This window comes from Cryptomeria japonica, chromosome 5, assembly GCF_030272615.1.
Source record: "Cryptomeria japonica chromosome 5, Sugi_1.0, whole genome shotgun sequence".
NCBI classification, from domain to species: Eukaryota; Viridiplantae; Streptophyta; class Pinopsida; order Cupressales; family Cupressaceae; genus Cryptomeria; species Cryptomeria japonica.
The window spans coordinates 115,372,083-115,385,869 of NC_081409.1; the positions used below are offsets into that span (position 1 = coordinate 115,372,083).

Consider the following 13,787-nt stretch of genomic DNA (forward strand, 5'->3'; position numbering starts at 1 on the left):
AGGACTAGGTCACCAATTTTGAAGGCCCTTGGGATGACCTTGTGGTTGTAGCTTTGCACATTCTTTGTTGATATGCCTTGAGATGATCAAAGGCACATTGGATATTCATCTAGCAACTTGAGCTCTTGTAACCTTTTGACTCGATATTCCTCATCTGGAATGAGGCCTTTCAATGACACGCGAAGTGATGGAATATCTCTACCTCAATAGGTAGGATAGCTTTTGATCCATACACCAATGAATATGGTGTAGCTCCTGTAGGTGTGTAGATACTCATTATATAGGCCCAAAGTGTAGGATTGAGCTGGACATGTCAGTCTTTACCAACATCATTCACTGTCTTTTTGAGGATTTTCAAGATTGTCTTGTTTGAGGCCTCTGCTTGGCCATTCCCTTTGGGATAATAAGGTGTTGAAAAGCGATGTTGGATATGGAATCGCTCACAAAGCTCTTGGACATCTTGATTTTTGAAAGGTTTTCCATTATGTGTGATAATGGAACTAGGGATGTCATATCAACATATGAGGTAATTCAAAATGAAGGAAGCTATCTCTTTGTCGATCATTGTAGTCAATGGAACTGCCTCAATCCCTTTGGTGAAGTATTTGATGGCCATGATGATGAACTTGTGTCCATTCGACGAGGAAGGATGAATCTTTCCCACTAGGTTGAGTCCCCATTGACAAAAAGGCCAAGATGTAGTGAATGGTTGCAACTCTTGTGTCGGTGCATGTGTGAGATTGCCATGAATTTGGCACTTAGGGAATTTCTGAGCAAACTGATAGGACTCTTTCTCCATTGTTGGCCAATAATATCCCATCATTAGTAGTTTCTTGGCAAGAGTAGGACCACTTGAATGTGTACCACAAATACCTTCGTGAAGCTCATGTAAGGTGGAGTCAGATTCGTTACGATTGAGGCATTGAAGAAGAGTACAATCAAGACCTCGGCGATAAAGTGTATCAGCGGTTAAGGTATAGTGGGATGCTTGTCAGATAAAAATTTGTTTTTGGTTATGAGATAGGTCTAGTGGGAGGGTATTTTCTTTCAAGTAGACATAGATCTTCCTGTATAGGGGTGAATCAGAACTGTTTAGGGTACAAATGACTTAGGATTCTGTATTGTCATAGGCGGGGGAAAACAATTTCTCCACTAGGAATTCATAGCGATTATGTTTATCTGGAATTTGTACAAGTGAGGCAATAGTGGCCATTACGTCAACAACTTTGTTGTTTAGCCTTGGAATCTGTTCAAATGTGATGTGTACAAAGTATTTCTTAAAATCCTCCACCATGCATTTGTATGACATCAACTAATTATCTTTCGTATGATAATCATCCCCTATTTGATTGATAACTAATTGAGAGTTCCCGTAGACTTTCAATTTTGTGATTTTCCGTTCCACCACTACTTTGATACTTGTCACTAGAGCTTCATACTCAACGATATTATTTGATTTAGGAGCATCTCTGGTTCATAGCAATCTTCTATCAACCAAAAATATTTTCTTTATGTTTGCAGTTTAGCTTTTCTTTCTGTGTGTCCCGATTTTGGCTCACCGGATCCTGTGGAGTTGGATTCTACTGGAAGACTTGATCATCTTTCTTGTTTCTAGATCGCATCACATTTGGATCATTTTTCGGCAAGATATCACTATCGATTTCCTTGATAGTTTCCTATTATTAGTTGATAGTTCTTATTACCGGTTGCCTGGACCTATTTTGGCGATCTATCGGAACCCCTTCCTAAGCTTGCAAAGCCTTGGGTGTTGATTCCGATGTTCCTTGACGTGTGTCCGACCTTTTCCCATGATCTAAGTTTCATCCTTTGGATTTTCCAGAGGAATCTCTTGGCAGAGGCCGACCTTGTTCATTTTACATGGTAGGTCTTGTTCTTTGGTTTTTTATCCCTTTTTCGGTCGATTGGATCCTTTGGATCAATATATATATATATATATAACTGTAATTGTACATTAGAATGTAATAAATCGAAGAATCAAGTAGCGAGACTATTTGTAGAAGATAGATCCTAAGATTCAAGGTCTCTGTTGGGATTTTGTATGTTCTACTAGGCTTGTGAGCCGGTTATGCTATAAACCGGTTGTTACCGGTTGGTTGTAATCAATTTTTATGCAATAAAACAATTTGTTCTTCATTGCCTCCATCATATATTTGTGCTTCTATTGTGTTTACTCTTGCTAACCAGTCTGGATTGATCTCTTTGAGGTCCCTCCTTACTGGTGACTGATTCATTATTGGTGCATGGGAACATTAATCTGTAGGATCTCGGAATTGTGTGTCCTTCTAGAGTGACAAACAAGATGCTGACACCTGATCCATGCTGTGTATAGGATCCATCAAAGTATAGGGTCCATTGCTTTGGTGTAACAGTGAGCACATTGGTATCTGGAAATTCCACCTGTAGTGGGTGTTTGTCTAGTAGAGGTGCTTCCGCGAGTTGATCTGCTATTTCTTGTCCTTTGATAGCCCTCCATTCTGTATATTGAATGTCAAACTCACTTAGGAGCATGACCCATTTTTCTAACCTCGTTGTGAGAGCGGCTTTGCTGAGTAGATATTTTAGTGGGTCGATCTTTACCACTAGCTTGATAGTATGAGCTAACATATAGTGTCACAACTTTTGGGAAGTGAACACTACAGCTAAGCAAGATTTTTTTGATGAAAGTGTAATTGAGTTTGTAGCCATTCAACATCCTGCTAATGTAATAGATGGCTCTTTCCCGTCCTGTTGAGTCCTCTTGTGCTAGTAACGCCCATACTAACACTTTTGTTGTTGATATGTAGAGGATGAGTGGCTTTCCTGCTATTGGTGGTACTAAAATAGGTGGATTCATGAGATATTTCTTCAACTGATGGAATGATTCTGTACACTTGTCCTCCCATCTGAAAGGTACATTTTTATGAAGTAGATGGTTGAATGGGAGACATTTGTCCTCTAATTAAGCAATGAACCTTCAAATAGATTGTAGCCTGCCTTGAAGAGATCATAGCTGACTAATGTTCCTTGAAGGTGGCATTTCCATGATAGCATGAACCTTTGCTGGATCCACCTTGATGCCTTTTTTTGAGACAATGTAGCCCAAGCTTTTTCCGGATGTGACCCCGAAAAACACACTTTTTAGGATTCAATCTAACATTGAATTGCTCTAGTCATTGAAAGACTCTATCAAGAATGTCCAAGTGTTCTGCTCTTGTGAATTATTTAGCTAGCAAGTCATCTACATAATCCTCCCTAAAAGTATGTAGCATGTTGTGGACAATAATTGTCATTGCTCTTTGATAGGTTGCACTAGCATTTTTCAAGCCAAAAGGCATGACATTGTAGCAGTTTGTACCCCTTGGACATCTGAATGCAGATTTATCTTGATCTTCTGGAGCTATCTTGATTTAGTTGTAGCCGAAAAAACTATCCATGAGGGATAGTATTGTGTGCCTTGCCATTAGATCAACAATGGTGTCGATGCTTGGTAAAGGAAAGTCATCCTTCATATAAGCCTTGTTGAGATCCCTGAAGGTTGTACAAATCCTAAAGCTTTTATTTGGTTTAGATATTGGCACAATGTTAGAGATCCATCCTGCATAATCAATGGGTCAGATGAATCCTACATCAAGTAACTTCTTTAGCTCTGCTTTGACCAATATGACAACATGTGGGTTCATCTTCCTTAATTTTTGTTTGATAGGTTTAGCTCCAGGAGCAATCGACAAGTGATGCATGATGAGATTTGGATCTATCCTTGACATGTTTGCATAAGACCAAGCAAAGTTGATTTGCTTCTCCTTGAAGAATTTGACGAAGTCAGGTTTTTCTTTTTCTGTTAGTGATTCTACCAGATGTAGGGTTCTTGTTGCTGCTTCAGTGCTGATATTTATTGATTGAGTTGGCTCAATCAAGATGGGTGATCTCTCTTGGTAATGTTCAGGAAGAGTGTCAAGTCTCTCATCTTCAGGTGCCTGAAAAAGGTTTTCACCATCAGATACGTCCTTTGTTTTTACTTTTTTGTGATCTAATACTACCATTAGATGGTTTTCACCATTAGATCAATTTTTTATTTTGTTCATTTTGCGACCGAGAGACTTGGCACTCCCTTGATTGCAGATATTGTTATGTGGTTCATTGGTGGAGCATGTCTCAGGGTTGAATGAGCAAAGGTATTGAATAATGGCCTCATCATTTTGGAATATTGGTATGTCATTATGCTCAGGTTCTTCCCAATCTATAAGGTCAAGATATATGAGAGGTAGGGAGTCATTTGGTAGATTAAGATCTGTCATTGTAAGAGTCATGATAGAGATATTGTCATAGTTGTCCGTAGCATGGGTGAGGTCTATATCAGTCTCAAGGTTTTCAATGGTACTCTCGTCGATATTTCCTCTTTCATATTGAACTTGTTCGTTCTTGCTAGCCTCGTAGATATGTTGTGGTCTAAATTCAAATGATCTAGATCTTGAGCCTTGTCCCTCATAAGGAATGGGTGTGCATGTGTGGATTGTATCCACCTCAATATCCTTAGTAATATCAGAGCAAGTGTCTCATTCATACTCATTGGAATCTATTTCAGAATCGCTATCCAAGGTTACCCCACTGAATCGGATAGGAATGTTGTTTGGTGAAAAGAGCTCACTAATAATCGATACAAGTTGGGTGGCTTGTGTTGATTCAGGATTTGTGCTTATTTGTATCTTTGGATTTTCTCATACACAATCTCCCTTCTTTGAGTAGAGATTTCCTCAAGTTGTGGCTCGCATTTGGTTTGATCAGGTGCTTGTACATGATGTACTTTTTTATAAGAGGTCTCCTCTCTTTGGATAGCAAGTTATTATTGTCGCTTCTTAATTTCTCCATGATCTTGTTCTTTTCTTGTCTTTTTTGTTGCTTGATGTAGCACCTCTTGCCATGAATCATCGTTATGTGTTATCTTTTCTCTCCATTGGGGTTTCTGATGGTGATCTCGCTTTGGCATAGGTTGATTATGATGACCATACCCAAGTCCTATTTTGTCTTTTGCAAGTTGTGAATGGGGTTGTATGGGTTCTAAGATGCCCTCTTCATGCTTGCCAATAAGTCATTTTCCTTTGTATCCCACATGTTGCGTGATTCTGAGCCCATTGCCATAATGTTATGTGGGAATGACCACTTCTAGGGCAACAACTCTTATTTCTTCCTCATCCTTGTATAGCTAGTTGAGGATGTCCTTATCTTCTAATTCTTCTGCAAGTGTGTCGATTTGGATAAATTTACCATCAAATTTCTTGATGGTTTGTGTTGCTTGGTGTCTTGATGTGGAAGGTTGCCTGTGAGATTTTGGTGAGGTTGGCAATTTTCATAGACATAGGGGTTCAAAAGAGTACTCCCCCATGCCTTTGTCCTTTATCTTCATCTTTTTCTCAAAGTCTATGGACAACAACTTGAGTTTTTCTTGTTTATTGGATGATAAGGAAGCTTGGGCCTCCCTGTTGTGTGGAACCAAAACATTTTGAGTTGCCCCCATAGCATTGTAGTACTGAAAGGGGTTAGTGTCTGTTGATATTGAAATCTCTTGTCCGTTGTAGGGGAATTTGAGACATTGATGGTACGTGGAAGGTACCGCTTGCATTTAATGGATCCAAGGACTAACCAATAGTATGTTGTATGTCAATTCTATGTCCAAGACTTGGCACAATGTGTCTCTTTGCACAGGTCCTACCTGAATGGGTAGTACCACTATTCCTTCAAATGACCTTTCTTCATCATCATAAGCTTTTATAGTGATCTTTTTAGGGTCAATAGCTTGCTCGAAGAATCCCAATGCATGGATAATCTTTAAGGTACATATGTTGAGACCAACTCCTCCATCTATTAACACTCTTTCCACCCGATGTTTGTAGACTAGGACTTCGATATGGAGCGGGGTGTTGTTCGGATGACTCTAGGAGACGTCATCATGTTCTGAAAAGATATGTTATGTGGCACCGTCATATGTGCCACCATGGCTTGGAACACATTGATATCCCGATTGTTTGGAATTGTTGTTTCTATAATAGCTTGCTCGAAGATATCCTTATGCTTTGGTGAGAGTTTAAGCAATTCAAGTATTGATATCTAAGCGGGTGTCCTTTGTAGTCAATCGACCAAGTTATATTGAGTCTTGAGGATAGTTGTTGCTTTAGATGTCTTCCCCTTCAAGACATATTTTCGAGCCCTCGTTGTCACGTTTACCGGTGCATTCTCTTGTTTATCTTTGATCTTTATGACATTTACTTGATTGTCGCATGTCGATATGTGATTTATGACGTTTTCGTATATGTGATTGATGCGGGCTCCTTTGTTGTTGTTTTACATTGAGGCTCCTCCCTTTTCATAATTAGGAAGAGGATTTTTGAAAGCCTCATTATCACCATTGGTTTTATGACCATCGACCGTTAGGTCTCCCTTGTCTATCATATCTTGAACTAGGTTTTTCAATCTCATGCCAGAGTTTGTTCTATGCCCCTTGTTTCGATGATAATCACAATAATGTGAATCATTCCACCATGGTGGTTTGACTTGGGGTTCAAAGTTGCTTATGACTAGAAATGTGATAATCTTGTTTGCCAATAGTTCTCAAAATGAAGATTCCAGGGTTTGTCCCAATGGTGTATATGTTCTTCAATATGAGGGAGGTGGAGTGTTAGGGTTACCCCCTTGGTTATTGTTGTTCCCCTGATTGTTATTGTTATTATGTCGCTAGTTATTGTTTCCTTGGTTGGGAGTGCGGTAATAATTGTCGATGCCTTGATTGGCACTTCTTTGATCATTGTTGGATGAAGTGTTACTTGAGAAAGTCAACAATGGTTGCTTAGACTTTACATTGTTGGCATCAACTACACCATCATTAACAACATTTTTGTTTCTAGTCCAAAATATGGACTTGTCTGAGTTGATGTTATTATATTGATTCCTATAGGTGTTATTTCTTGATGAACTAACACCTTCCTTAGAGAATTTTAAGGTCTCATTTTTTATCGAGGCTTCCTCTACTTGGATACCATTCTCTATCAATTTTGTAAAAGTAGGTGGACACTATAGTTTGAGTTGATAACTCATTTCATCATTTAAATTGTCTATGAAGATTTCCATCTTTTTTTTTTTCAGGTACATCTCGTGGGTACCTTGAGACCATACGTCTCCATCATTGTAAGAATGCCATGAATTTTTCATTGTTCTTTTGCTTCGTATTGCATATGTCAAGCATGGTAATGTCATGTTGGATATTGTAGGAGTATCATGTGATGAATTTATTCACCAACTCATCGAATGATTTGATGGGAGGTGTGAGTTTTGACAACCACTCCATTGTTTGCCCTCCCAAACTTTTTGGGAATAGCCTCATCATGTATGTATCATTATGAGAAAACTCCAAGCTCATAGTATAGAATTCCTTGACGTGATCATGAGGATCACTCTTACCATTATATTTATCATACTTTGTTATATCTGAATTTGGTGGGAAAGGTATCATGTTTAGCCTCCTATCAAAAGGTTAAGGACAAATGTCCTCCAAATAATACCTCGTCGTAGACCCTTGTTGCATATCTTGCATTTGTCGTTGGAGTGCTTGAAGTTGTTTCGTAATGTTAGCTAAGGGAATATTTTCTTCATTGGACCTTCGATGACGCGCATCTCCTTGTTCACTAGCATTTTTATAATTAAAAGTATCATCTTGGTTGCGGGTGTTGTCTTGATCATGTGTGTCCTCTCCTCTCAAATGCTCTTGATTTTGAGTATTATATGTGTAGGTCCTTGACCTTGTTCTTGGGATTCTTTCATTCCTTGAATTTTCTATGTCAAAATCCTCAGCCATCTTGACTCCTTTGCTATTTAACATGAGGAGGTATTTTTGTTTGTCTTCTTCTATAAGCCTTTCCATGAGCTTTTGGAAGGCAACGCTTTGTTGGCATTGTTGGACGAGTTCCTCAGTGATCTCCTCTTCTTCCATATTTGTGTATTTGTCAAAAGGATTAGATTCCCTATGACTCATGCTAGATTTCGGTTGTGGATCCAATTCTTTACCTTTTCAAGATCGAGTGCTAGTGGGCATCAATATATTTCTATAGTAGTGAATTCCTCCTCTTCTAATGTGGTTCTTGGTGGAATTGGTGGCTCAAGCCGAGCCTCATTGTAAGTCATGCAATTTCTTGAAAATAAGGTGGGATTGATCTTTACCCTGTTGTTAAGGCGTTGATTGAATGTTGCTTTCTGAATGTAAGCCCTACTTCTCAAAGGTTCTTTGTCAAACTCGTTAGATTTTCCTTGAAGGTACAATCGCATATGATGCAAGAAAATGCGATGTGATGCAAAGAGTTGATGATTGATGTAGAGAAAATTTATCCTCTTGATGAGTGCCTTAGGACTAGGTTGTCTCTTCTTCAACGTAGTCTTTTGATGAAGACTTCTTCTTCTCAAAATATGGGGAGTGGTCATACAAATGGTTCAAGAGTGTTGATGTTGATGGTTTATATGGATACTTTGTTTCGAATACTCAAGCTTATTAAGTCAAATAGAGGGTTTGTTTGATAGGCCCCTATTAAAAAGTGCGTCAAATGATATGGATAAAGTCTCCCAATATAGAAACTTGATTAGACTAACTTGAATACCTAGCTAGATATTGTTGTTGAGATAGTTGGATGATAAACTCTTGATCACTTGGTTTTGATACTCCTCTATATTGGTTGGATGAAAATATTGCCTAAAGATAGTTAAAATATTGATAACCACCTCCAAAGGTGCTTGGTTGGATTCAAAACTTTCTCTCACCTATGACTTCTCCTTATTTTTGAACTAATTTTTTGAGTTTGATTTTGGATGTTTTTGCAAGATATTTTAGCATTTATGACAAGAATACATAGCACACATGAAAACAATGGCCATCCTAATGCTAAACATTGAGTGTATGTTATTTTTGAGGATGTGTTCAAATCCCCGATGTTTTCACTGGTTTGAATCACAATAAATACACATCATATAGACTCTTTATTCAAAGGTCATTGACAATATCATAGCCCACTAGTCTCAATACTCCGTCAGCTCAAACAACCTTGCTACCCCCTAGAGGGCGCCCATTTTTTTTTGCCTTTTTCCAAAAATTAACCCAAAGTGAATTGCTCCAAAATTGGGTAGTTATCTTGGGAGATATACGGTGAGTAATCTTGGGGGTGAATTCTTTCCCACCATTGCACTATGATATTGCCAATGTATGGCAACTGACTCGGCTCAAAATTTCTACTTCTATGTGTTGGAAACCAAACACTGAGAGGGGGGGGGAATCAGTGTTATACCAGAATAGTAGATTTTAGTCTTAACAAAACATTCATGCACCAACCGGTATAAATAGAATTGAAAGAAGTAAAGCAACCAATAAGCCAAACACATAAATGAGAACCATAACACACAAATTTATATGTGGAAACCCTCAATGAGGAAAAACCACGGTGGGATTTGTGACCCACAATATCAAACCATTGGCCATATGAAGAGATATTGAAATATATGAGGGGCCTGCACTTGCAGGAAGGCTTGCAGCCTATAGCACACTACTCAATCACAATAGGAGCCTCATTGACTACATAAAATTCCAAACAACAATCTGGAGAAGTGTGAACTGCTAAGATAGCATCTTCTATGCTAGAATATAGTTCCGGTTTAATCTCTATTTGTTCCGGTTGAAACCCTTAAACCCCTTTACCGGAATGACCTTTACAATAAATTCCTCACATACATAGTCTTTCTGACATATTTTGCATCATATCACTTTTACATATCTATTACATTATCTCATTATCTCCCTACTACATCAAAATGATCTAATCAATTTGCCCTATATACCCTATACAAATTTATGCCATATGTCGGCTTACAAAGGTATATACAATATCATATTACATGTCGGCCATATAACATAAATGAATAAACATTAAAACAAGTTGTCGATGCCGGATCCAAGATAAGTCATCCTCCAATACCGATAAACTTTACTATACCATGTCGGCTTGCATTGGCTGCGACAAAAGAAATCTTTTTGACCTGGCGGTGTCGGTGCCGGTGTCGGTGTAGAATCTGTGAAGTGCCTGTCGGTACACCATATGAAGTCGGAACCCAAAAACATGTTGCCATCAATGACAACATAGTGAAACCAACCAATAGAGTGTCAATTGCCAACACTATGGTTCGTAGTAAGGATTTTGTTCGGCACGACAAATGATAAACTTAATTAAGAGGCTTCCAAACCTTTAGAACAAAGGCTTTTCACATTGCAAGGACACTAGGGGGAGGCTATCAAATACAAACTTCCATTGGAGGGTATTTTCATCAGCCTCCACATTTGATTATAGTGGGTTGGTAAACTTGGCGATAAAGTCATTGCCCACTTGGGCCATACCCTTCTCACTAGCCCCCTCAAGGCTTCGGGAAGGTAGGCCCTCTAAAGGATTTAATTGCATGAAAAGAATGGGTTTGGATTTTTGGTCACCCAATTAAGGAGAGAGCATATACCTACCACTCAAGACAAGGCAAACAATGTTCTATTTATCTTTCCAAAGCAATGATTTGCTAAATCCTAATAGGAGATGTTGCTCCAACTAAACATGGTGCTCTTTTTAATCCTTCATAGCAATGATTCTCTAGACTAGGAAAAGGGAATCCTAGTCAACATAAAGTAAAGCACGTTGCTAGAAAGTAAATCATTTTACAAAATTGGAAAGTGTGGCTTGTTCTTTTTAACTTGCAAGAATAAGGTGGATTGTTCTTTTTATCCCTTTGCAAGAAAATTTGAAATTTGTCTTGTTCTTTTTAAGCCCAAATTTGAAGTGTTTTTCCCTAACTTGCAAGAAATTAAAAAAAAAGTGATTTTGTTGTTCCTTTTATCTTGCAATGAGGTTCTTTTTAAGCCCAAAGGAAAGTTTGATCTATTTTAAACCCAAAATGAAGGTATGAAGTTCTTTTTAAACCAAACGAAAATGAGTTCTTTTTAATCCAACTTGAAAAGCTATAAAAGAAATCAAAATTCCTAATTCTAACTCCTCCAACCTGTAAGAAATGATTAGCAGCCTGCAAGAAAAGGAAGTTAGTGAAAAATCAAAACTTTAGGTGGGCTTACACAAGCCTAAATTCAAACTTCAGTTGCAAATTCATCCTCTTTCTTAAATGCACAAAAATAGAGATCAGATGCGCTATTTCATTTGGGCAAAAATACAAGTGAAATGCGCCAAAGGAACAGTCGTATGCACTAAAGTAATTGTCATATGCACAAAAACAACTGTCAAATGCGCTAAAATAACTATCAAAGGCACAAAAATAATTGTCAAATACGCTAAAATAACTGTCAAATGCACGAAAAGAACACTCAGATGCACGATAAAAACTATCAGATGCACGAGACTATGGTGAAACTTTTTGAGCGTGAACCTATGGAAAAATATTAGAATTTTTGAATTTCCAGGGGTCTGGCCCCATGGTGGGCACCAATTAATGTATGCCAAAAATGTGGTATCAACCTACAAGACGGGAAAACATCTTAAAAATACACATGAAAAATTATGTTAGAGGTTATAAATCAAAATTCAAAACCAATAAGTTTGTCTGAAAAACTAAACTCTAAGCACGTCCCATGTTCCTCTATCTCTAAAGATCTTCAAGATTCAAGGTGGCCCTTGTCTACCCCAACAATAAGAATAATAACTCTAATTGAAGTCTCAACCCGAAGTTTGGACATTCATCTGGTAGAGTTACTATTTTCATGGCTAGTGCTCATTTGATAGTCAACTTAGGGACGTAATACTTGAAATGGGCCTGCACTATATACGCACTAAGTTCCTTCAATAGCTATTTTGCATTACTGCAACAACTAACATTATACGAAAAAGGAAGGCAAAAATGGAAATTATGGAAAGGCTACAGGAAAAGCTTATGCATAATATTCATAAAAGCAATACTAGAAAGATCTAATATGGATAACAGAGATTACTCTATTCTGGCTTGGCTGCAGGAACAGTCATTTGATCTGTTTCCAGTGGCTACAGGAACAGTCTAAGCAAGAACTTCTACTACGACTAAAGAAAGAAAAATAATTTTAATGAACACACACAGGACCACTCACCAAGTGGGCACCCTTGGATGAGTGATACCAAGCTTCCAGAAAACTACTTTTAACATATCAGAACAACATAATTTTATTCATTGCTTCCTGAAAGTGATTATATATTTCGAAAAGAAACTCAAGAATGGTTATCAAAGATCCTCTGCTCTATTCCTTTCTATTTTGTCTAACCTCTGAGAAAAAGAAGAGCTTATTATTAAAGAGAAGATCAACTACAATAGACAACACAAATCACGCTCAGAAGAAGAGGCAGATGATTGATCGATAAAGAAGATAACTAGAGCTTGGCTGCAGGAAACATGGATCTAAACCGAACCACAGTCTTTGCATGCCATGGCGGTGTTTGCAAATTCAATGCCCACTAAAGTTAGACATTGGTAGTGTCGCTTGACTGCTCTGCCTATGTCGTACCTTGTGCTTGCTCAGCTCCTCTTCAGTTTGATCTTTAGTTATCTCTTCCATAATATTTCCTTCATCAGGCGTGATAGGAGAATATCCACCGCGACATCATTTATTACCTGCACTACAACAAAAACAACATACAAGGACATAGTTAGGAGTTTTAGAGTGTAAGGTTGGATTTACCTTGGTGAATCTCAACCATGCTTGAGTGACAAGTGAGCACTCATAGAGAGCTTAGATGTCTAAATTTATTAGAAGACAATTTGAACAATGCATGAAGCCCACTAGGATAACATCTAACTACCCTTAATGAAGGGAGCTCAGGCCCAGGTCCAAAATTCAAATTTGAGTAGGAGTTCTGGATCAGTGTCAGGACATATTGGTGCAGATGATTCAGAGATTCTTGCAGATGGAGGGAGCTCAGGTAGTAAGGATCCTGATGCTCCCTTGGATTCGGGGGACCCAAGGGGAGGACCAAGATCACGAGAAGAGCAGATAACAGGTGATAGCGGGAAAGGTCAGGCTCAAACTTCAAAATCAGAAGACGACAACTCAGAAGGTGCTTGAGGATAGCAAGTGGCTAGCAATTCAGAGAACATAGTGGAAGGTAAACTATCTCCTGAAAAGGATCTTCCATCGACCCCAGAGGATCTTAAGGGGGGTCCCAGTTTGAATGGACATACTCGTATGTGGTCCTCTTTGTTCGGAGTCAAACCTAAAGGTAAGTCCTCACTACCCCCGGTTAGAAATATCTTGAATGTGTCTCAGGGTAAGTTTGTTATCTCTATTCCAGACCAAATCATAGACCAAAACATTGCTAAAATAGAAAATACTGTGATTGGTAACTTTTTTGGGACTAGACGAAATATAGAGATCGTTCGTGGATTTGTCAAAAGAAAGCAAAACTTGAAAGGCTAGGTTGATGTGGTTGCAATGAACAAAGGCTATCTATCCTTCTCTTTTTCCTGTAGTGGCTCATGGGCAATAGGTAAATGCATCATGTACATCCAGAAGTGGTACCCTAATGCAGGAAAAGGAAAAAAAAATTGGTTCAAGTTCCGGTCTAGATTAAACTCCCTAGGCTCCCAATGGAATTCTGGGAGGAAGATGTCCTACCAGGAATAGCCAATACCTTTGAGGAGCTTATCGCTATTGACTAGGTCATGACATCCAGAAGAAGGCTTATTTACATTAGGATTTGTGTTAGAGTTGGACCTGATACGAGAATGCCAGAGGAAATAGAGATAGAATC

The 13,787-nt window shown here is 38.5% G+C and overlaps 1 protein-coding gene across 1 annotated transcript in view; it reads left to right on the forward strand.

Annotated features, from left to right (window-relative positions):
- LOC131875740 (formin-like protein 13) overlaps positions 1–13,102 on the forward strand; it is an 87,859-nt gene extending 74,757 nt beyond the window's left edge. Inside the window, exon 5 of the mRNA XM_059220381.1 lies at positions 12,851–13,102. Coding sequence (XP_059076364.1) covers positions 12,851–13,102 — 252 coding nt within the window. The remainder of the gene's footprint in view (positions 1–12,850) is intronic.
- Positions 13,103–13,787: the final 685 nt, after the last annotated feature.